Source organism: Hyaena hyaena, unplaced genomic scaffold, assembly GCF_003009895.1.
Source record: "Hyaena hyaena isolate Hyena2069 unplaced genomic scaffold, ASM300989v1 scaffold_551, whole genome shotgun sequence".
Lineage (NCBI taxonomy): Eukaryota > Metazoa > Chordata > Mammalia > Carnivora > Hyaenidae > Hyaena > Hyaena hyaena.
Window position 1 is genome coordinate 447,106 of NW_024081183.1, and position 24,171 is coordinate 471,276.

Genomic DNA, 24,171 nt, shown 5'->3' on the forward strand with positions numbered 1-24,171 from the left:
AGAGCCTGGAGCCTATTTCAGATTCCGTGTCTCCATCTTTCCCTCTGCCCCTCCCCCACTTGTACTCTGTCTCTTTCTCTCAAAGATAAACATTAAAAATAAATTTAAAAAATAAAATTTAAAAAGAGGGCATGATAGGAAAGAGCTATTTTCCAGGGAAAGATGAGGAAATTGCCCTTAATATTAAGAAGGGTTTGGCAGTGTACAGCAGAGGTGGCAGGTGCAGGGTAGTGAAGAGCGCTTTGCTTGGGACACTTAAAATCAGGAGAAAGATTGATCGATCGATAGCTTGACAGGGACAACTTAGTGACTCTGTCCTAAAAAATCTATTCCCGATTTGGAGAGACATCTCAGGCAGAATTCAGATATTAACTTTGAATATGTCTAAGAAGGTATTAGGAACTCCCAGACTGCATTTTGAAATTCTATTTGCTAGTGGCAGTGAGAGATACAAATGAGAGACTTTTTTTATTATTTTTTGTCTTAATGCTGAGGTATTAGGAACTAGAACTCATGTCATTCAACCTGAAGTACTCCAATGTGCAAAGAAATTATTTTTCTCTCAGAAATGTATATTTTCAAATGAAATTTGTCCCCTTTGCAAGGGTCCATTCAGAAACTGGATATTCATTCTGGCAATGCTGCCATAGCTCAGAACACTTTAGAAAATTCAATTTTGAGGTGGTGGGCTATATCCTCTTATATGGAATTAGTGAACAAGACTTTTAAGTTTTAAAAATGTTTATTTTTGAGAGGGAGAGACAGAGACAGAGGATCTGAAGCGGGCTCTGTGCTGACAGCAGACAGCCTGTTGTGGGGGTCGAACTCACAGACTATGAGATTATGACCTGAGCCAAAGTTGGACTTTTAACCAACTGAGCCACCCAGGCACCTTAAGAATATATATGAATATATATATATATTTTTTTTTTTTCTTTAATGTTTTATTTATTTCTAGGAGAGAGAGAGAGCGTGAGCAGGGGAGGGTCAGAGAGAGAGAGAGTCACAGACTCTGAAACAGGCTCCAGGCTCTGGACTGGCAGTCAGCACAGAGCCTGATGCAGGGCTCAAACCCACGAACCGCGAGATCATGACCTAAGCGAAAGTTGGACGCTTAACCGACTAAGCCACCCAGGTGCCCCAAGAATATATATATATTTTTAATGTTTATTTATTTTTGAGAGAGAGAGAGAGACAGAGCATGAGCTGGGGAGGGGCAGTGAGAGAGGGAGACAGAATCCCAAGCAGGCTCCAGGCTCTGAGCTAACAGCACAGAGCCCGATATGGGGCTCAAACTCACAAATCACGAGATCATGACCTGAGCTGAAGTTGGATGCTTTTACTGACTGAGCCACCCAGATGCCTCCCAAGAATATATTTAATAGAGAAAGAAAGGGTCTGAATGGAAATCACCATGACTTAACTCTGACCCAGAGGAAGATCATGTGTGTGGGCTATGGAGGTACCAAGAAAGCGCCACCACTTTCTAGCTGTGTGACTTGCACCTAGTTATTTCACCTCTCTGAACATGACCTTCCTCATCTGTGAAACAACAGTAAGACTAATTACCATGTAGGATTATTGGGGAATACGTAAAGTGCTTACATCAGTGGCTGCGCATGGCAGTCTTAAAAATTAGTATTTTTTTTTATGGTAAGAATAACATTGCTTCGGAATATAGATCTGTTTCTGATCTGTTTGCTCAGAGGAAAAGTCTCAATTTATAATAATTCCCCACCCTAGGTCTCCTGAATACCAGTGATCTTCCTGTGCACCTGCTGTTTCTCTTATCCCAAGCTGACCTTCCCCTGCAGGCCTTGCTCGTGCATCCGTCAGTGGCCGCAGAGGTGGGCAGTGGTCAAACCCCTTCTGTTTATTTTTTCAGGTTCTTTCTTTCTGCCTAACAGTCCTAAGCCGCAGATTTGAGTTTCAAGCCGATGCATTCGCCAAGAAACTTGGGAAAGCTAAAGACTTATATTCTGCTTTAATCAAACTGAACAAAGATAACTTGGGATTTCCTGTTTCGGACTGGCTGTTTTCAATGTGGCATTATTCTCACCCTCCACTACTGGAGAGGCTTCAAGCTTTGGAAAATACAAAACAAGACTGAGGTGCCCAGGGTCGGCGACTTGAAGACATTTCCGGTTATTTCTGTCCTGGCAGCATGTTCCAGCTCTTGATGTTTTTAAACCTTTTTGTTTGTTTGTTTTTTGTTTTTTTAAGGAAAATTATTAAGTACAGAAAAACCCAGATTTAAATACCTTTAATATCTCATTTCAAAAATGATTTTAATAATCCGTTTCTTGAAAACACTGGATGAAATTTTGAGGCTTAATGTTTTTAAAGGCATGGTTTTATCTCGAGCATCTAATTTTACCATCAACTTTTAAAATGATTTGAGAAAATACAGAACTTGTTTTATTCACACACTTAGGTGGAATGTGCATATAAGGTGTTTGGGGGCCTATGTTTAAAAGGGGTATGCTGCCCAGTGTTCTCTGTGAGGGAGTGAGACGGTGGTCCCAAATCACTGTGCTCGGACCCGAGCTGAGATTTGTTTTCACTTCCATGTTCTTGTGATCTGCCCTGGCCAATCAGTGCTTTAAATAAGGAAGAAAGATAATAATTGGTAAGGCTGATGTGATTTATATGAAACCAGTTAGAAATATGTTCTGTTCTATCAAATTCTCTGTTCCCTCTCTTGCTTCACACCAATCAGGAGCTTCGAAATTAGAAATTATGTTCAGAAGGTTTTCAATCCCTGGGTTTTGTTTTTGTTTTCAGGAAAGTCTCTGCCTTTATCTTTCTACCTGGCCGATATGATCTCATTATGGGGTAAACTAGCATTTTTCAGAACATTTCAGCTTTTTCCTTATTTATACTCTTTCATTCAGTAAACAGTGCATCCTTTCAATTAGCAGCAGTTGCCATGTTGAAAAGGTTTGGCTATTTTTAAAGGGGCGGAATGTGGAGAGAAGAACAAAAGGACATTTTAAGAGATGTAAGGGTGAAATACTGATGATTCTCTTATGGTGTTTCAGGAGAAAAAATATATAGTTTTATATCTCTTTCAAGAACAGAAGAGTTTCCATTTTTATTTTTGTAATTTTTATCAGGAAGTCATAAGTACTAATCAGGCCTGATTCCATTTTTGAAAAGTACAGTTCTTGATGTGCAGCTAATTTTTATTTTCAAAACAAACGTGACAACAGATTCCTTTTCCAGTTTTCAAAGCTCTTTGTGTTTGACTGCTTCAAATCTCTGTCCACTTTCTGAATGAGAACTTACTTTGTGCCTAGAGCTCGCACCCTCTGGTAACGTTTTCTTTCCGGGCGTTCATCCCAACGTGGATCAACTGTGCATCTTTGGTACCTGGCCAGAAAGTCTTTTACTCGGCTGCTATTTGGGTACTGCCTTTACATGGAAATCTAATAAAAATAAAGCTAGTTTAGTACTGCATTATTTATTTTCCTAAGGCTAAAGAGGAGCAGTCTTAAGGTTTTATCTGGCACTCTTTATCTGTGGACTCACGCTGTGATAACTGCCTTTCCTTCCTTCTGTGCCTTTAAATACACATTTCAGTTCTGCACAAGTGAAACATTAAAAATTGCAAATGCAGATTGATGGACTTTGTCTGTAATTTGACAAAATCGTGTGCCATTTGTTACTTAGATGTATGTTTGTTACCCCAGAGGGACCGAGGGCTAGTCATGAAGAGCAGGAAGAAGCGGCCGGACTGTTGAGCGACGCGACCGCCACACCGTGCCTGACGCGCACGGCCCTCTCTGTCCCTTCCACCAGCCCCCCTCCAGAGTGCCACCGCTTCTTGAGGTTCCTCAGGAGCTGTGTTCGGAACCACTCCTCCACTTCCATCAGCTCAGATTGTCTCGCGCCTGTCTGGTCTGCTCCAGCTACCTCTCTGGGCTCCCTTACCTGTCACACCAGTAACTAGCTTCTTATTATGTGACTGTTTTGACCTAGTCACCTCCAGTTTATGGATGGCCGAGGCATAGGCATGGCTGGGTAGCACTGGTGGGTTCCCTAGGTATTGACTAGTCAGAGACAAGAGTGGAGTGGCGAGCTGAGGAAGGAGGTGGCACTGTGTATCCTAATACTCGTGGACATACAGGACACAGGATAAAGCAGATCAAGGCCTCGGGTGAAATGGCAGGACCTCGGCAGTGTTGATCTCTGAATAAGGTAAAGTCTCTGCTGAGGTAGAGTATAGACTGTCTTTTTTAAAAATGTTTTTTAATGTTTATTTATTTCTGAGAGAGGGAGAGCAAGAGAGGGGCAGAAAGAGAGGGAGATGCAGAATCTGAAGCAGGCTCCAGGCTCCCAGCTGTCAGCACGGAGCCTGACGTGGTGTTCGAACTCATGAACCGTGCGATCATGACCTGAGCTGAAGTCACTTAACCAACTGAGCCACTGAGGCGCCCTGAGTATATACTGACTGCCTTTATCAATCTTGGGCCTTTGCAGAGTCTGAGAGCTACTAGTAAATTTTCCCTCTGTTTAGGATAGGAGCAGAACTCCTAGGATTAATTCAAAAATTTTCGTTCCAGTGATGGTGCCAGCTTGCCCTTGGCCTTTATATTTTTCCTGTCATTCTTAATCCTGTACGTAGCATTCCCCTAGCTGAGGAAGCCTGCTTCCACTTGGTCTTCTTCATCAGTCCTTTGGATTCTTCAGCACATACGTGTTTTATGTAACTTTGACTGTTTTGGGTGTTTTATCATCATTAGCAGAAAGCTTCATGAGTCCTACCTGAGGGCTTTTAAGCTCCGTCCCAGGTGCTATAGAAAGAAAATTACAAGGAACTTGTGTCCCAAAGTGTATGTTTCAAGACCATAACGACGTGAAAAGGTAACTTGTGTATAGTTTGGTGGGAAGGCGGCTACAACCCGTAGTGGAATGGTACCATCTTATTGAGGCAGCATGGATAGGAAAGCCCAGGATCGTCTTATCCAGGACGGGTTCCAGGGAGCAGGATTTCTCGAACAGTTTGACCAGAGACAGATAGGAAGATGCCCACATATTTTCTAAAAATCTGTGAAACCAGGACCACCCATGCCCAGTGAGCAGGGTGAAGCTGGCAGTTGTGGGAGGAGAGGATCTCTAGAGGACATGAGCAAGTTTTGAAATAGGAGTAGGAATCAGCTAAAGAAATGGTGGTGGTATTCCAGGCAACAGCAGGTATACAAACAAGAGAACATGGGGCCTTTAGGAATTGCAGAGTTAGGAGTGAGAAATGAGCCTGAAGAGGAAGATGGGCCAGCCCCCAGGGGCTAGTGTGCCATAATAAAGCATATGGATCTTATCACAAAGAATATTCATTTAGCTAATATATATTAAGTTCCTGTTAAATACTGTATATTGTTGAAGGCCCTGAGGCTACAGCAGTGAAAACGACAGACAAAACTGCCTTCATAGCGCTTGGATTCTAACCGGGGAGACAACAGTATTTGTAGAATGAATGAATATTTGCTGAACAAATGAGTGAAAAGGAGAGATTGACAGGGTTGGTGATGCATTAGCATTGGAGATAAAGGCAGGAGTTAAAAATGATGTGGGTTTCAGGCCTGGGCACCTGGTAGATGGTAGAACTAGTCACTGAGATTGGGGTACGATGAAGAAGCAGTTTGGGGGCTGGGGAATGACTTCAGTTTTGGACAGGTTGAGATTGAGGTGCTTATCACATAGGGTGGGCAAAGAGGCAGAGGACACATTTCTCCTCATCCACCTAGAGCTAGATCCACTACCTTTGGTTCATTTTCACCTCACGAGCAGTATGACAGGCCCAGTAACCAAGGCAACTGGCTGTGGGTCCTATCACCGATAGAAGCTTTGTTCTGTGGATAAGAAACAAGCCCACCATTTATCCTGGGAATATTTCTGCTCCCACCCAATCCTTTAGAGCAGCTCCCAACCATTCAGAAAATGCCCCAGTACCCAGCAGCCAACTCGAGACCCCATTTGTCAGTAAACCACCAGAGCGCTGGCTGAAAGCCCTTGTCACCGTTGATTTTAGCAGCATGGGTTGGACGCTGGCCATCGGGGTTGAAAGATTCGTGATTTACTAAATCACTTGAAACAAAAATCCCATCATCCAGACTCCTGGAGCTCTACCACGGTTAGGTTTGGGACCAGAGTCCTCGCAAGCCCCTTGGTGGAGGAGAGGCTACTCGGCCTCAGGGAAGGAGCTGGGCTGTCTTCGTACTCCTTTTAGGCTTCCTGAATCCCCCTTTTCCTGGCTGCAAACAGGAGGGGTTGAGTTCCTACTCCATTTTGTTGCACTAGATTTTTATCTCCCGAGTTCCAGTTGTAGCGGTTCTTTTTAAGTTTGTTTATTTGTTTGGAGACAGAGACAGCGTGAGTGAAGGAGGGACAGAGAGAGAGGAGCCAGAGAATCCCAAGCAGGCTCTCTGCCATCAGTGTGAATGAGGTGTGACTGCATAAGATTGAAAATCATCCCGTTACAGTGGTAACTGAAATCCTCCAGTGGACCCGGTCTCTGGAAAGTTGCAGAGGGACACGGAAAGAGCCCAGAGCCAGTACACGAGGAAACCTCCAGGAGGCGTACACTGGTGCTCTAAGCCCAAGGCTTCAGGGCCTAGGACAAGTACAGCGACTTGGCTTAGGGAAGGGGGCACCCCCTCCCCACCAGGTATGACACCTCCTGCTGCTCCCCTTCCCCTCACCCCTCTGAGCCTGTTCCAGCAGCCACAGCAGCGCAGAGGTGGCGGTGGCGGGCTCCTGGGGGGAGGCAGGGGAGCTGGGAGGCTGGAATACAGGATTTGCTAAAGCAGTGAGGGCAAAGCCACCCCTGTGGCCCTTGCGGCTACCTCACCTTGTCCATCATTTGGGATAAGGGGACTGAGATGTCACTGGTGGGTGTGTGTGTTGAGGCAGGGGAGGGAGGACTGGGGGTGGGCTAGTGAGAGGAGTTCTCCGCCCTGCTGTTCGTAGGAGAAGGTGCCCCGGCTTGGGTGGGGACTAGCGCCAAGTTTTGGGTGAATGTAGGAGGGTCCAGGCTTCGGCAAATGCTTAGACCTCAAGCTGGAGTCCTGTGCCTTTGGGGGGCTGAGGCCAGTAGAATGTTTCATTTGGGGGGGAAAATGCCCAAATCAATAATGGAGCACCAGGATCGGTCACTCCCTGAAAATCAAAAGCTCCCATCCTTGCACGAGTCCGAGGTACCCGCCATGTCCTTCCCTGCTGCTCCTGCTGCCGGGGCGGCCTTGCCGGCCTACAAAGCTGTGAGGGGCACAGATCAGATCTGAGCCAGTCTCCCCTAGACATCCCGAGTGAAAGTGGTTGTGAGTGGTTGTCACCTCTGCCCTAGTGATCTGGGTCCCACAGACTTGGGAACCCCTGAAGACAAAAACCAAGTCTTTGGATCTTTCACTACCCCAGGCCAGCCCGCTGTGGGTACCGGGTCTCACGGAGGACCTTCTGTGCACCGGGCCCTGGCAAGACGCTGGGTGTGCCGGGCTGGGACATGGCTGAAGAGATCTGCCCAAAGTTACACAGCAGGTCACCGTCCCGTTCTTCCCCAGGTTCTTCCCACAGATGATCCTCAAACGTGCCTCCCCTTCAGGGGCCCCTGCCCACCCTCCCCAGACAGTGGCGGCCCAGAAACTCCCATCCTATTTGTACCCAAGTGGGGGCTTTTATTTACAGAAAGGTCTGGATGGATCTCGGGAAGGGGTGGGGATGGGAGGGGGTAATGCAGGGGGGAGAAGGGAGATGGGTGTTTAAATACTCAGATGGGAGGGAGGCAGGGAGGCAATAGTGGGGTTGGCTTAAGGATGGCCACCTTGGGAGTCACCCACCAGCCGTCACCCAGCAAGTCCAGGGGAGGAAGATGGGATCAGGGACGGGCAGAGACCTCAGTCCACCTGCCCCAAAGAAGACGGCCACTGGAAGATGGCACAGATCAAGGAGACATTTGTTTTGGTAACTTCTGAGTCACGCTCCAGGAAGGAAAGCCACCCGTCTGCCTTAGAGCTAAGACTCTCCAGTGACACTCGCCCTGGCTCTTGGCCTCACCTTTTCATTCCAGTGCCCTCCCTTTCCTTACCCCATATTTTAGAATTTCTCTCAGGATTCCTGGGTCCCAGATGGAAGGTCCTGGGAAAGCTGGCTTCCTGGGCTGAGGGATGGGGGGAGGGGGAGTGTGTCCACCCAGAGGGAACCCAGTCCTTTCCCCCCAGGATGCCCGCCGGGCTCTGTCCCGGCCTCATGCTCATGGCCCCTTGATGGATCCAGGCTCCGTGAGGCGTGCAGAGGCGTAGGCTGAGGCTCCAAGGCAGGCCGCAGGCTCACAGAAGCCCGGCAGCCCCACGGGCCCAGGCAGGCCTGGCCGGCCTGCTTCTCCCGGGGCCCCTGGGGACCCTCGAGCTCCATCTTTGCCGTTGATTGCTTGGCCGGGCCGGCCAGGGAGTCCTGTGACAGGGAGAACACCAAGACATCAGGGCCTCCTGTCTCAGCTGGCTGCAGGATTCTAAGTCCCCTGGGGTGGGATGAGGTCAAGGATGAGGCCAGGAAAAAGGGACTGCCCCAGATGGATTCTGAGAGTCGCATTATCCATTACGCCCAACTTCTAATTAGTGAATCTTGGGAGCAAATGCCTCTTCGTTTTGCTACAAGCCAGGATGTCCTCAGAATCTCAGCTGTCCCATTCCCAGCCGGACCCCACCCAAGAGCTCCCCAGTGCAGAGACCCGAGTATCTGAGGGTCCGGAGTCCCAGAGCTGAGGGACAGAACTGCCCCTGGGCAGGGTCAAGGTCTTACCTGGGATCCCCGGGGGCCCAGGCATCCCGGGATGCCCACGACCCATCTCTCCCCGGTCACCCTTCTCTCCACGTTTTCCTGCAGAGAAAGAAAGAAGCCTTCATTTTTCAGAACTGGAGGCTGTTTTTTCTACTTCGGTTGCTATTTCATTTCTATTTCACACACAGCAATTATTGCTGTTTTATGCTAGTTTTTAAGAGGGGAAAGTTGGAAATGTCTGCAGAACTGGTTAAGTAAAGGAAGGTCCAGACAGGATGGAAGGCTACAGCTGATCAAGTTCATTACAGGAAAGCATCTAATAATAATGATAGCTAGTATTTACTATGTGCCAGCTCTACGTAAATTACCTCCACATGTAATCCTCAGGACAATGCTAGGAGGTGGTTGTTATTAACATCCCCCATTTTACAGATGATAAATCTAAGGCCCAGGGAGATTATCAGGTAACTTGTCCAAAGTCTATAAGGAGAAAGTGGCAGAGTCTGGACAGACACCTGGCTTGTGACTCTCGGGTTTGCATGCTCTAGTACTTTGCTAACTCACCTCCCCGCTTCCAGAGACGTGGAAGGATGTTTATGGGGTGCCACTAAGCAAATTTATAACAACATCCCCCCCCCACACAAAAAACCACTCAAGCTATAAAATAGTACATTCCTTTCCATCAATTTTCTACTGAGAAAGCAAGCCCAGGAGTCACACATGACTTCTGGAAAACTTTGCTGAAAGGGCGGAGGAAAGTGTACCTTATCCGCAGAGTGGGGATGATGAAAGAGAAAACAAGAGGCCAGGCCATCAGCCCTCACAACCCTTAACCCAATATGGGTCTGGCCTCGGCCCTCCACACCTGCCCAGCCCCCACACCCACCACAGAACAGCACTCACCCTTGGGCCCTGTGTTGCCAATCTGACCCACAGCTCCCACGATGCCAGGAACACCCCGAGGGCCAGGATGCCCGTGGGGTCCCTGCTTGCCTGGGTACCCAGGAGGCCCAGGGGGTCCCGGAGGACCCATCATCCCGACCGCACCCAGGGCCTCCCGCTTGGCACTCACAGCGACCTCCGCCAGTTGCTCTGGAGGGAGGGAGGAAAGGAGGGAGATGAGAGGTCTGTGAGATGGGGGTGGGCTCGGTGAAACGGGGAGGCAGAGCGTCCCCTGCGAGCCTGGCCCCTAGGTGTGCAGAGGTGAAAGCCCGGTGTTTAATCTCCCGTTCCTTCGCGGTTTGAGGAAGTCAAAGCTCCAGCGAGAACAGATGTACATAGGTCCCCGGCCTCTTGGAAGCAGAGCTGGAATGAGCACCGGGGTCGGGCCTGCAGACCCCAGGGCAGAGCCAAGCGGAGCAGCTCCCGAAGGGTGGCGCTTGGACTGGGAGGAGGAGGGGGTGCTGCCCCCGCCCTCACCTTGCATCATCTTCATCATCACGGCCACGATGTGCTGGTCACTGGCATCTCGGCCCTGTGAGCAGAGGCGGCCTTCCAGGAGGAAGCCCCTGGCCGGCTCCCATTCTCCCAAGGAAGTATCTGCGGCATCGCACAGACCTCCCTCCCGCCGCACCCAGCCCCAAGCTGTCCGAGGTGGGGCCTCGGGGAGGCCAGCTGGCTCCAGGGACTCCCAGCCTTTGAGGGATCAGCAGCGCCCCGCAAGGGATTTCCTACCCGGAAACTCCTCACTCCTGGGGGCCGACTCACCGCCACGCCCTGTCGCCCCGGCAGTCCCGGCACGCCTCGGTCTCCAGCCAGTCCTCGAGGGCCCGGGGGCCCGGGGTAGCCCTGCACCCCCGGGGCCCCCGCATCCCCGTTGGGGCCCGGGTAGCCGGGTTCTCCGCGGACTCCTTGCTGCGTGGGGCAGGGGTGCGGAGCGGAGGTGAGAGTTCGCACACGCAGGGGAGGTGGAGAAAGGGGAGTGGGAGGAGGAGGGGGTGGACTGAGAGGAGAAGGGGAGGGGAGGGTGCAGGAGGAGGGTGGAGCGGCCATCCCCCGGCAGGGGTGGTGGGCCCGGAGGAAGGCTGTGTCGCAGGAGCCGGACTCACCTGTCCCTTGGGCCCTGGCTCACCAGACTCGCCCTGCAGGCACGGGGACACCGGGTCACGGGGCGCTGAAGCCCCGGGGCCCGCCCCCCTCCCCTTCCCCCGCCACCCCCGCAGCCAGCTCACCTTCTCGCCCTTCTCTCCCGGGAGGCCGGCCACCCCCCGGTCGCCCTGCAAATGGAGCACAGCGAGTCAGAGCAGAGGCGGACCCCCACGCGCCGCCGCCGCCCGGACGCGGGGGAAGGGAGGGCGCTGGTACTCACCACGCCGCCTCGGGGGCCAGTCTTCCCTGGGGAGCCCTGCAGCAAGCGGGGAGTCAGGACTCGGTGAGTTCCCCTCTCCCTGGACGGCTGGGTTCGCAGCGGGGTCCTCCCCGGGCCCGCCACACCCCTCTAGAGCTCCTCCCGTTCCCCCAGGGCCACCTGCAACCCGCCTGACAATCCCCCCCGCCCCCCCCCTCCACGAAGACCTGGAGCGCTCAGGGAGGACATAACTGAGCTCCATGTCACCCCCCACCCCCCACCCCAGGTCCTGAGGCCTCTAACCCAGATATTTTCCAGCCCCATTTGGTACCTTGTCTCCCTTGATGCCTGGCAAGCCTTGGGGCCCTGGAATTCCGGGAGGCCCCTGCTCGCCTTTGGGGCCCTGAGGAGAAAAGAATCCAGAGTAGTAAATCAACTGAGGTGTCCCGACATGCCCCCACTGGCCATCACAGCAGGCCTCCACTAACCTGCCGTCCTTGAGGGCCTGGCTGGCCCACCGGCCCCCTCTCACCCTGGTCACCCTGAAATGTAAAGAGAAGATGACACACAGGTTATCAGTAGGGGCACCCCCTCCTCGGGCACTGCCCCCCCCACCTCCAGACCCCAGATCCTGCTGGTCAGGATGCCCTCCATTCCTCCACACCAGCACTGAGGTCCTTTGCTCCACTTTACAGACCAGCAAACTGGGGCCCTTGCTGGGAAGGCCCACAAGGCTGGGCAGGACTAGGCAGGTGCTGGAGCCATTGACAGAACCCAGATCCTGGGTCCAGTGCCAGCTGCTGCAGGCGCCCCCTCGGAGGGACCACTGTGCCAGGCGCCCACCTTCTGTCCCATGATGCCTCGGGGTCCGATTTCTCCTTGAGGTCCTGGCTCTCCCTGGGGGACAGAAACTGGGAGTGAGCAAAAGGCCGGTGCATCCCTTCCTTCCACAGCTGGCTGGCCCCTGCCCTCCCTGGGTCTCAGCTAATTCATTTCATCATTTATCCCCTGTTCTTCGGATCCCTGTCCTTTTGCTTCAGTAGGACCCTACATCGTTGTGGTCAGTCATCACGTGATCATTTATTTAATATCTGTTTGTCCACTAAACTGTCAACTTTATCTGAGTAGAGACCCTCTCGGCATCTAACACAGTTGCAGGTATTTGGTGAATGTTTATGGAATGAATGAATGAATGAATGAATGGCTCTGCTGGATTCTTAGCCCCAGTCAACTTGGCCATCTGAGGATGTCATACCCGTATAGAGCAGAACCAATCCCACCATCACTGCACTGTCCATAGAGAAACAAGGACCCAGAGAGGAGAAAGGGAGTCTCCCTGGGTCAGTGGCACACCCCAGACTGGCATTCAGGGCCCCCAAACTAAGGCTTCACGCCACACTTTCACCCAGGCCGCATATGCTGAGTGCAGGGTCTTCAGGCCTGGGAGGGGGACTAATGCAAGAGCCCTGTGTCAGGGGAGGGGCACTCACCTCCTTCCCAGGGGGACCAGAGAATCCAGGGAGGCCCTGCTGGCCTGGCTCACCCTGCAGGAAAACAGTGTTCAGGTCAGTCTGGGGAGGGACAGTCAAGCTTTTGACCTTGGAGAAGCCTGATGAACCCTAAACAATCTAGAGCCAAGTGAGTTGGGGAGAAGGTATTCTTGGTCAGGTCCTCTGGAGTCCACTGGTTTTCCTGTTGGTTTCTCCTCTGGTTGGGAGCCATGCCATTCTGTCTCCACAGATGGTTGGGGGAAGTGGCAGAAAGGACGTGCTTAGGCCCTAGAGACTTGTGTCCAGGCCCTGTCGTAAACCCTGGGGTGAGGCCTGGGCCTTAGGGTCTTTTAGCCATGCCCCTGGGCCCTGACCCCAGGCTCTTTTGCTCAGATGAAGCCAATCTTGTCCCCAGCTTGAAGTCACCTTACCTTGTCTCCAGGGCCTCCTTTTGTCCCAGGTTGGCCCGGCACACCCTGGAGAAAGAAGTTGACATCAGTTTCCACCCTGGCACTGGGGAGCCCAGGCGCCTCCTGCTTTACCTCCCATTCTGACTCCAGATCCCCTCCCTTTCTCAGCCCTGGCTTATGGGATCTGAACAGAAGGCCCAGCCATGGCATCACAAAACTGACTGTGCCCTGAGCCCTGGTGGGAGAAGACGGGGGTACAGAGGGGCCTATAGTCTTTGGGGAGAAGAGGAGCTCCCTGTGTTCAAAGGCACATGTGAATGCCTACAGGAACACAGCCTGCACATGGGCATGTTATCAGGCTTTGGCCTCAGCGCCTCCAGCAGGGAGGAAGGGGGGCTCCTGTGGACTGGGCTTCCAGAAGGTATGAGACGGAGGTGGCCCTGAATGGTGAGAAGGCACAGAGAGGTAGGGAAGGGCATTCCAAGGAGAAGCACCTGCAAAGGCCTGAAGGTGTGGGGGTAGAAGAGCCAAGGCAATGTTGAGAAAGGCAAGGACACAGAGGGGCAGTGCTGGTGAGGATGGAAGGGTACAGTGGCATCAGATTATGGTAGCCTTGAATGCTAAAATGAGCTGTGAGGACAAGCCTCGTAGTTGTCCCATTCACGACTTTCTCTGCCTCTCAGTGTGCCCTGGGGACTCAGTCACTATTTCTTGAATGACTGGATGGAATGACTTTCCTGGAGGCAATGAGGGCCATGGAAAGTGCCTTAGCAGGAAGTAGCCAACATGGAGAACTAGAAGCGTCAAAGAGAAGGCTAGAGGAACCATTCAAATGATGAGGCCTAAGCCAGGCCAGAGGCCACAGAGGTGGTGATGGCTGGCACCCGGGCTGGGTGGGGACAAGGGCTAGAGCAAGATCCCTGGGTGTGTGGATTTCCACCTCATCAGCCACTCATGCCACCATGGGGAAGTGGGCAACACTGAGCAGGGGAAGCAATTTGCCCATGGGGCCGCCCCCGGGACTCCACCCCATACTCACCGCCAGGCCCTGGTGGCCTTGGTTTCCTGGCCGTCCCGCCTGCCCCGCACTGCCCTGGGAGAGACGGAGAACCAGAGACACAAGTGAAAGCTCCAGCTAGAGGGTCCATGGCTTCTGTCCAAGTGCAGGTAGGGAAACAGAGGCCCAAAGGCAAGCAGGGATGCAGCAATGACACACTTGAGGATCCTAGGCCCCTAGGCCTCCAGGATCAGTGTGATGAGACTCAGGGCCTGAGCTGGGAGGGACCCTGACCACCCCCCAACTCCACCAGCACTCCCCACTCCTACCTTTATGCCAGGTGTGCCTGGGGTCCCGTCCTTGCCATCGATGCCTGGGGGGCCCTGCTCAGAAGGAAAGCGGGGAGATGCCTGGGGTCAGGCCACCCGCCCATGTCACACCCGCACATGTCCCCCTAGGTGACAGCTGCAATAGGAAGTGGGTCTGGTTATTTCGGGAATGCCCACCAGCCAACTGAGAGAGGGGGCAGAAATGGGAAGAGAGGATTTTGGGGGATGGGCCACAGTCCTTCCTCTGTGTGGATGACAAGTGTCCCAGCTTGCCACAAGCTTCCCCAAACCTCTGCTACATCACCATCCCATTTACAGGGGAAAGAACTAAGGCACAGAGAGAGGGCATTTCCCAAGGTCACAGCGCTGACCGGCAGCAACAGAGCTCAGTCTAGAATCCCAGGTTCTTCATCCTCTGAGAGGTTGGACAGAGTTGACCTCGCTCTCTATCTGGGGAGGCCTGGGACACTTACGGTTGCTCCCTTCGGGCCTGTCATTCCCTGGGGTCCTCGGACACCTTGGCTGCCCTACAAAGTAGATAGAAATGAGGTCACCTTTGGGATGCTGATCAGAGAGGGGAGCAGCTGAAAACAGTGACCTCCAGCTCTCAGGGTCCCTCTTGGCACAGGCCACATTGTGCAGGCGCTGGAGAAGAGGGGCCTGGGACCCAGCGGGGAGGAAGTGGAGGTCAGCACCAAGCTGAAGAGACTGGGCTGGGCTGGGCAAGGGCAGGGGAAGGAACGAGCACTCACTGAGACCTCACCTGGCCTCTGAGCTCCATTTACATGAAAGAACACAACCAAGTACAATGTGTGGACTTTGGGTCTTGATATGAAAAAGAACCCTGAAGAGACATTTTTGAGACAATTGGGAAACACTGAACATACACTGATACTAAGGAATAACTGATATTTACTGATATGAAGGAATAATGGATAATTTTGTTGGTATGAAAATGAATGATATTATCATTAGAGGAAAAGTCCTTATTTTTAAGATAGACAAGTATTTCGGGGTGAAATGACATGATGTTGAGGAATTTGCTTGAGAATATCAACGACAGGGGCACCTGGGTGGCTCAGTCAGTTGGGTGCCCGGTTCTCAGTTTCGGCTCGGGTCATAATCTCACAGTTCATGGGATCGAGCCCCACATCAGGCTCTGGGCTGAGCATGGAGCCTGCTTAGCATTCTCTCTCTCCCTCTCTCTCTGCCCCTCCCCCACTCAACCTATCTCTCTCTCAAAATAAGTAAATAATTTCTTTTTTAAAAAAAGGAAGAATATAAAATACCAACAACAAAGTGGTGGCTTGAGAAGGGCAAAATGTCAATTTGGGGAAACAGGTAGATAGAGATTCAGTGTATAATTCTCTGTACTTTTACGTGTGCTTAAAAACTTACCATAAAAAACTTTTAAGAAAGTTTACACTCTGCTCTGTTTTTCTGTAAGCTCAGAACTGCTCAAAAGGAATAGTCTATTAACTTTTTTAAAAAAAGTTAAGAGAACTGGGATATAGAGCAAATCCCATTAGTCCCATGGCTGATTTGCTGGAATTTCATTGTCTGGCCCCAGCAAGCATGGGCCTGGATCTGATGCCCTTCTCCCAAATTGAATTTGATCAGCACAGGCTGGGCTTGCAGCAGTGGGGGTGGGGTGGGGTGGCTGGGCTCCCAGCACAGAGGCTCCTGCCCTGCACTGATCACTCACCTGCACACACACAGGGTAACACACACACACACATGCACGTACTTGCAGACACACAAAGTACAGACACAGAGTAACTATGCACACACACCCATGCATTCACACAGACATAGTAACACACACACACACACGTACCTGCATAGACACACAAAGCAACACATCCGTGCGCAGCCGTACAAACAGAGCAACACATGCACACACACCCATGCATCCGCACGGAAAGAGTAACACACACACACTCACATAGACACACAGAGTAATGCATGCACACACACACACTCACACACAGGCCTCGGGTGGAGCTGAGTTCCGCCCAGTACTCCCCAGGGACCATGGCTGGACAAAGGGTAGCTGAGGACTCACCACATCGCCCTTCTCCCCCGCGCGGCCCGGCGGCCCCCGTGGACCTTCCTCGCCCTGGCCAGAAGGACAAACAGGCATCCAGGTCACGTGGGCTCCGCGAGAGCCACACTCCCTGTGCAGCCCCAGGAGCTCCGGCCTGGAGGAGGCAGGCATGCAGGAGGAGCAAGGGGACACTTACCGGTGACCCAGCAGCACCAATGGAACCCACCATGCCTTTGTACCCACGGGGACCCTGGGAGAGAAAAGAGTGACAGTCAGTCCCGGCTGGACCCCAGGGGCCTGGTCATGACAGCCCTTGCAGGACACTCCCGACTTACTTACCGTCTCTCCCTTGGGTCCCTCCATGCCCGGGTAGCCCCTGACGCCCTGGGGACCCTGTCAAGACAGAAGAATGACAGCAATGGCAATTTCAAGACCCACTTTGCGATACCTTCTCTGACCCCCACCGCGATCTTCACAATGCCCCTCTGAGGCGGGCGGCATAGTCCCCATCTCAGAGAGGGGACACTGAGGCTCCGAGATGGGGAGGGACTCACCAGGGTCACTCAAGGGGACAGTGACAAAACCTGCACCCCAGCTGAGTCTTCTGGCTGACAGCCTTCGTTCCTGGCCCCCAATTTCTGACAACCTCAGCCTCCCTCTCTCCACCCAGAGGCATGCCAACCGGACGCAGGTGTTTCTTTTACAGGTTGGAGGCCGGAGCAAGGGAATGGCTCCACTAAGATCCCCTAGGATTAGGAGAGGGGCCCCCGGGAGAAGCGCTCCTTACCGGCGGTCCAGGGATGCCTTGCTCTCCAGAGGCACCCACATCTCCCTTGGGACCCTATGAGGCAGGAACGAGTGATCAGACGGGCAGGCAGATGGAGAGAAAGACATAGAGACAGCCAAAGACACCATCCCCTTCCCAGAAAAAGCAGACAGGAAGGACCCTAGAACCCATGGGGAAATGGAGGCCCAGCAAAGAGAAAGTACTTGGGCCTCCCGCCTCTCCGCTCAGTCCCCAGAAGCCAGCAGGGGAAGGAGAAGGGGTGAAGAAGGGGCGGTCCCTGTGAGACCCTCTGCACACACACCTCTGTAGCCCTGTCTTCCTCATACTCACGGGCTTCCCCTGGCGACCAGAATCTCCCAGAACCCCGCGTTTGCCAGGATGCCCCTGAAGGGAAGGAGGGAACTCGGTGTGAGGTCCCCTTCCAACCAGCTGCTCTGCCCCCACCCCGAAGGTCTTGGGCCAGTAGCTCACCTTCACTCCCTGCAGCCCTGGGGGGCCTTTCACGCCCGCTGGACAGTTGGTTGGACACTGGAAAGGCAATCCCGTCAGGTTGTGTGGTCACCGGCCTGTGCTTCGCGCCTTGCCATCTCCCAAACCCTCCTCGAACCTCGCGCCGCAGCCCCTCCCCATCCCCCTGTCTCTACGTCCCAAGCGGCCCCACCCCTTCCCCACATTAGCCCCGCCCCAGGGCCACGTCTCACCAAGAAATCCGCGCTGCCTTCCAGACCCTGGATGGTGCCCGGGCGGCCCTGGGAGAAGGCAGATGGAGATGGAGCCCGACCTGACCCTCTCCCACCTCAGGCTTGTGCCAAAGACTCTCGTCCTTCCCCATGCGGGAAGTCCGAGGACACTTACCGGTTTGCCAGGTGGCCCCGGGGGCCCCGATGGCCCCTCTGGTCCAGGGTCCCCCTGGAAGCAAGAGGGGCCCAAATCATACTCCTGTCCGGCTCCGCCAGGGTCACTCTGCCCCCTCCTCCAGTCCCTGCTACTGGCTTGTCTATCCTGTCCTCTAGGTCACAGAGAGATAAAAGGCCTAATTGCAGGGGGTGGCCCCAATCCTCGGCTTTCCTGAAAGACCTACAGCAAGGTGGGAATGGTGGGAGGGGCTTCTGCCCCAGACCGGAAGGAGCTCCCGGCTGCCGGAAGTAGGCCCAGGAACTGCCGGAGAGACCCCCCCCCCCCCACCAGCTTGCCATTTCAGAGGTGGAGGGCAGGGGGGCAGAGTGAGAAGAGGAGGCTGGGGCTCACCTTGGGGCCTGTGACTCCAATCTCGCCGGGGAGGCCGACAGGTCCGGGTGGTCCCTAGGAGGAAAGCTGTCACTGGCCAGGATGCCTTAGAAGGTTCGCTCACCCTGATACAAAGGTAGGGACAGGCACCCAGAGGCCCCTTCCCCACTTTTACTTTAGAGCCAAGCTCGGAAAGACTGACAACTTAGGGCCGTAAGGGCCAGAGAATCCCAGAGCCAGCAGACAGGCCCAGAGCGAGCCCACCGCGAGTCCTCCGGTAAGTCTGCCCGTTCTGGACACCATCACGGCGTGCCGGCCCTTCCCCTTGATGGCCAGTTCCCTGGAAGCCCTTTTGTAATTCCTGTTCCCTAAGAGTCCCGGGACCCTGCCCATCCAGAAAGACTTACAGGAGGTCCAGCAAAGCCAGGGCCCTGGAACAGAAGAAAAGGAGATTGAATTCATGGCTCTTTCTGCAAGTCCCCCCTCCCCCCCCCATACAAAGGGTCACTTGAAGCCCTTGCGGGCTCTCATACTCACTGGCAGGCCAGGGGGACCTGGGAGGCCGGGCTGGCCCTGCAGGGGCAATGGGAGAGGGTCAGAGGCTGGGGTCTCTTAGGTCTCTGTTACTCTCTACCACAGCCCCCCACCCCCACCCCCTTGGATTGCCCAAGCTGAGTTCCCATCAGGTCACTCACTTTGACTCCAGGGATCCCCATGGGGCCAGGCTCCCCCTTGGCTCCAGTTAGACCCTGAAGAAGAAAGAGAAGATAGATCAGCAAAGGGCAAACCTGCTCCCTGAACCACGGGAGAGGGCAGGGTCTGAAGTCTCTCCTGGATGGACCCAAGCTGCCTCCCACTCCACGAAGGCCACTCGACCTCAGCACTTTGCTTTGCCTTCCCCCAGTTCTCACAGCAACCCTGGAAGGCAGGTGGGCCAAAGGATTACTCTCGTATGAAAGATAAGAAACCAAGGCCCCCAAGGTTTGTCTGCATGGGCCTCACACCTCCCAGTTTAGGAGCCTAGAAGACCTAGATGTAGGTCTGGATTGGCCATTTTCTTGATGTCTGTCTGCTCTTGGCAACTTTTTCTCAGCCTTAGTGTTCACATCTGCAAAATGGGTTAATCATGTTTGCTTCTCTGGATGGATGTGAGAACCAAGATGCCAGTGGAAGGCAAGGTGCTCCTTAATCTATGCAGGTTGTGGAAAATTGGCAGGGGCCCTGGTGGCTGTTTGTAGCCATGACGACCCCTCTTGAGCCATCAGGGTAAAGGCAAACTCATGGGGCTTCTTTTTCCTCCCATCTTTCAGTGGCTGACCCAAGTGTACTCCTCAATCAGGTGACTGACTCAATGGTTCTGTGTCCAGGAGCCTGTGACCTTGGGGGCTCCTGGGAATTCTGTGGTATCGACCAATAATGTTCCTCTCCTGCATTGCTCCTGGGGCTGGGACGGGGTGGAGTAGGGAAGGGAATGAGGAGGAAAGGACAGCGCCATCCAGAGCATTCGATCCGCTACTCAGAGGCCAGAAATGTGAGACTAAATCCAGCTGCTACAGATAAACAGAACCCCTCTTTGGACCCCATATGCCTGTGACTTATGCTCCAGGGGTGGCTGTGAGGTCACAAGTCACAGGGAGCTGAAGGGAACTCAGAGCTGTAGCCTCCACCTTGCTGCCCCGCTCTGAACAGAAGAGCAGAGAAGATGCCAGAACTGGACTCGGGAGGTCAGTGAGTGGACCCTAACCGGCTCTACCAGGCACTCAGAAACTCACATCAATCCCGGGCTTCCCGTCCGGCCCGTCCGGCCCCGCTTTGCCAGGCTCTCCCTTAGGTCCCTTAAACACAGAGGTGGGGCACATATTAGCCAGAGGAGGGCAAGAATCAGAAGGGTCAAAGGTCAAAGAGGAAAAAAAGCACTCACCGGAGGCCCAGCTTTCCCAGGGGGCCCCTTGTCACCCTGCAAGATACGAGTTGGTTAGATAGCACCCTGTGGCTCTTGCTACCCCAAATCTACATGCCCCTCTCCTCAATTTCTTCTCTTCTGTCCTGGGTCCCCTCAGCCTTGCTTGCTTTTTTTTTTTTTTAATAGCTCTTTCCCTCAAAAAAAAAAAAAAAAATCATGGATGGATTGAGACCAACCCCAGCCAGGTTGGAGAGGTGCTGTCAATAGGCTTTTGGGTTCTAGACGTTCGGATGTTGGTAAGGGGCCCGTTAGAAGACCTGCAGATAGAGGATTGTGGGCTCCAAGTCACCTCAGAGAGTGGGCGCCTCTTGGAGTTGGGCAAGTGTGGGGGAAACCTGGGACCTTCAGTGAAGCATGAAGGGGAGGTGAGCTGGGCGCGCAGCAGCCCTTTTCTGGATTGGGGTCAGGAAAAGAAGAGACTGGAACAAGAGCAAGGACCAAGAGGGCCTATGACGAGGGTCGGTCCAATCTGTTCCTAAAGTAGAAAGGACCTCCTTCCCCGGTGACAAAGGGCCCATGGTGGAGGACAGACAGCGCCTGTGGGGTTATAGGCAGGCAGTTCAGGGCCTGCAGCGGCCAGAAAGTCTGGCAGGGACCCAGCGCCCTGTGTTTGGAGGGTGGGGGCCGCCAGGTTGAATAGAAGTCTGTCCAGATGGGTAAACATGGAGCTGACCTCCTGGGGGAGCCTCCTGAATGAGGCATTTAACCCTCACCGTGCTGGGGAGAGCAGGGAACAAGCCCTGGTCGTTCTAAATCGGGGAGAAAAAATGCAGAGGGAGAGACAGGAGACTGGCTTCAGCGGGTCAGCGGTCTGACCAAGGCTCCCAAGCCACCCTGAAGATGCATGCAGACGTGCCAGCGGGCAGGGCGAGAGGTTAAGGCGTCTCCCACCCCCAAAACGGGGCAGGGCGAGAGGTTAAGGCGTCTCCCACCCCCAAAAAGAAGGGAGAGTGGGGGGCGGGGGGGAAATCGCTGTGAGCTGCGGCCGGCAGGCAGAACAGCAGCCCCTTGTCCGCCGGCGGCTATAACGGGCTTCGCGTCGCGGCGCTAGTTCTGAGGTTTGCCAGAACAAACGGGCTCCTTGTGGCGCAGGCCGGCGCCGCCTACTGACAACAGGGGGCGCTGCATCTCCGGGCTCCCTCCCCACCGCCGCCGCCGCTCACAAAGTTCGCCTTTGTCCGCGGCCTCCCTCCCCCTCCCGGCCCAGGTCGGAGACTCACGTCGATGCCGTCGGATCCAGGCACTCCCGGCGGCCCCGGGGGGCCCGGGGGCCCAGGTTCTCCGGGCGGGCCTCTCTGGAAAACACACAGAGGGGCGCAGCCTTGAGACTGTGCAGGGAGCAGGGGGTCCCAGCCGCCAGCCTCCCCGGGAAGGCTGCGCGCGTGCGTTTATTGAGAACCTAGTGTGCCCCGCACTGTGTGCCACTGCCTATACCGTCTTTTGGAAGGCTCACAACTGTCAGGCGGATACTATTAGGAGCCCCAGTCTGCAGTTGAGGAAGCAGGCTCTGAAGGATTATGAATGAGCGCAGACAGTAAGCGGTGGAGCCAGGATTCCGGGCTGCGTCCGCCCGCCTCCTTCCACCGGACCGCGCCGCCCTTGGGGCCGTCGCGGCGGGGAAGAGATGCGGATGCCGACGGCGCAAGTGAAGCGCAGATGGTAGGCGAGGCGGTGCCCAGCTGACTGCTGGCTCCAGTGAGTGGTTGCTCGTATTATTCTTTTAAGATGAACAACAGGTATACGCGGTGAGTAGGTACCCCTCTCTCTCGTTCGAAAGGAAAGTGGGGGAGGCGCAGGGAGAGGGGGCGTAGGGAGGGGAGGCCCGTTCTCCCTTCCCCTCAGAGCACCCCTCTCCCAGCACCGCTCTTCCCTCGGGTTGCCCTCGTACGGGGGCCAGTCCCGACCGAGGCAGGGGTCCCGCGTCTGCCTGGTGCCCGCGCCCTCCCCTGGCCGAGAAGTGCCAGGCTGGTGCCCGGGCCTGGCCCCATCGCGCCCCGGTCCCGCTAGACCACCAGCACCCCCACCCCCGGCGGCCCTCGGCAGCGGGACGGGGGCGCGGGAGTGGGAGCCAGGCGGAGGGGCAGCGGCGGGGCCGAGCGGCGTCTGGCTGGAGCCGGGGCCCCCGGAGAGGAGGCGGGGCGGAGGCTCCCGAGCCCCGTGAATGGGCACCATTGTCTCCCCGGCCACCTGGGCTCTCGGGGCTGCCAGGACCCGGCGCCAGCTCCTGGCCACGCTGCCGGCTCCCAGGCTGCGCCGAGCGGCTCCCGACAGGGTCCCTCTGGCTCCCCGGCTCGCCCGTCTCCGTTCGCGGCGCCTGGACGCGCCCCCCGTGCGCACCCACCGAGGGGACGCGCGCCGCGGGGCCGTACGAAGCGGGGTGGGAGGAGGCAGGGGGGCGTCAGGCGAGCGGGGAGACCGGCCGAGTCCTTCAGCTGCCTCCTGGGCCCCGCAGCCCCCGCTCCCCGCACCCCGGCGCCGGCGTGGCGGCGGCCGCGGGACTTACGATCTGCGCCAGGGCGAGCGCGAGCACCTGGAGGAGCACCAGGAGGCCGCGGGGGGCGGCCGCGGCGGCCATGGCGGGCGGCGGGGTCGCGGAGGACGGGTGCCCGGGTCCACGCTCGCACCGGCCCGCGGAGGCTCCGGGCGCGGCGGCGCTGGCTGCTGTCGGACGCGCCGGGCAGGGCCGCAGGGATATGCGGCGGGGCGGGGCGGGGGCCCGCGGGGTCTGTCACCTGAGAGGGCCGGGGGAGGGAGGCCGGCGCCCTGCGCCCAGCTCCGCCCCGCTCCGTCCCGCAGCCAGTGCCCACCCTCTGCCCATCCGACGAGCGGCGGCGGCGCAGGACTGAGACGCGGTCCCCTTTCTCCGGGAGGCCGTCCAGGGCCGTCCGAGGTCCCCCTCCAGGCTGACCTCCAAGGCCCCGCACCTTCCCCCCTGACCCGCAGCCCGCGCCCCATCGCTGGCCGGGTCTCAGCCCCTTCTGCCTGCGAGCTGTGGCCTGGGTGCTTCCTCTCTCCTCCAGCGCCCAGGCCCAGAGCGAGTTTTAGGTTCTGCAGACCCTGTCTGTAGCAGAGCCCCCCACCCGCCTCGCTCAGCTTCACACGCAGTCTCGCCTCCTCTCTACCAAAGCCCGTCCTGGATCAGCCATCTCGTGAATACCCCCGTCCACCTTCTCCTTCTTGCCGCCCCGCTAACTCTGCAGTGGAGTTGACTGCCTCGCCTCCAAACTCCCTCATCTCGCTCTCACCTCCCTGCTTCAGCCCCAGCTGGGAGAGCAGTCTCTTGGAGGTCACCAGTGGGGCCCAGCCCCTCTTCAGTACCCTTCCCACCCCCAGGAGGCTGTTGGCTCCAGGAGCTGCCCTTGGCCATTCTCTCGGTGAAGCTCTCCCTGCCCCCACTTCCACCGTCCAGCCTTCTTTCTTCTTCTATTGCCTTTTCTTCAGGGCAACTTCCTTAAGCAGGCAGTCTCTAGGTCTGGGCCTTCTCTCTGGTTCGGGGTGATCTCCTCCACCTTCATGGAAACAGCCACCATCCTATTTACCAATTTCCCAAGCCTACTTATCCAGCATCGCCTCTCTCCCAGTCTTAGTTTCCTTTTCACTCGCTTAAGTAATATTGGTGAAGTGATTTGGAATCAGACTGTCACTAATCATGACCATGGGCACCTGACACTAAGTGATGTCTCAGTTTCCTCATTTGTAAAAGGGAATGATGATAGTCCCTATCTTTAGGGTTTTTGTGAAGATTGGATGAGTTGATGTATATGCAGTACTTAACCTGGCAGACACACATAGTAGGTGCTTGATACATTTTAGCTTTCCTTGTGATTTACGGAGGACACCTTCTTTAGCATCCTGTACC

At 55.0% G+C, this 24,171-nt stretch overlaps 2 protein-coding genes across 2 annotated transcripts in view; one reads left to right on the forward strand and one right to left on the reverse strand.

Moving 5' to 3' along the window:
* ZMPSTE24 (zinc metallopeptidase STE24) overlaps positions 1-3,618 on the forward strand; it is a 41,285-nt gene extending 37,667 nt beyond the window's left edge. Inside the window, 1 exon segment of the mRNA XM_039255953.1 lies at positions 1,886-3,618. Coding sequence (XP_039111884.1) covers positions 1,886-2,110 — 225 coding nt within the window. The 3' untranslated portion in view covers positions 2,111-3,618.
* Positions 3,619-7,661: 4,043 nt separating this feature from the next.
* COL9A2 (collagen type IX alpha 2 chain) lies at positions 7,662-22,937 on the reverse strand. Its single transcript, XM_039255935.1, has 32 exons — positions 22,816-22,937; positions 21,533-21,607; positions 20,271-20,306; positions 20,122-20,184; positions 19,045-19,098; positions 18,887-18,922; positions 18,757-18,780; positions 18,371-18,424; positions 17,978-18,031; positions 17,824-17,871; positions 17,594-17,650; positions 17,453-17,506; positions 17,123-17,176; positions 16,675-16,728; positions 16,532-16,585; positions 16,354-16,407; positions 14,762-14,815; positions 14,289-14,342; positions 14,002-14,055; positions 12,984-13,028; positions 12,553-12,606; positions 11,906-11,959; positions 11,551-11,604; positions 11,394-11,465; positions 11,084-11,119; positions 10,947-10,991; positions 10,824-10,856; positions 10,483-10,629; positions 10,195-10,249; positions 9,679-9,867; positions 8,797-8,874; positions 7,662-8,448 (listed from the first exon to the last, which is right to left on the reverse strand). Exons 1-32 carry the CDS (start codon positions 22,885-22,887, stop codon positions 8,249-8,251), a joined length of 2,067 nt encoding a protein of 688 aa, XP_039111866.1. The 5' UTR covers positions 22,888-22,937; the 3' UTR covers positions 7,662-8,248.
* Positions 22,938-24,171: the final 1,234 nt, after the last annotated feature.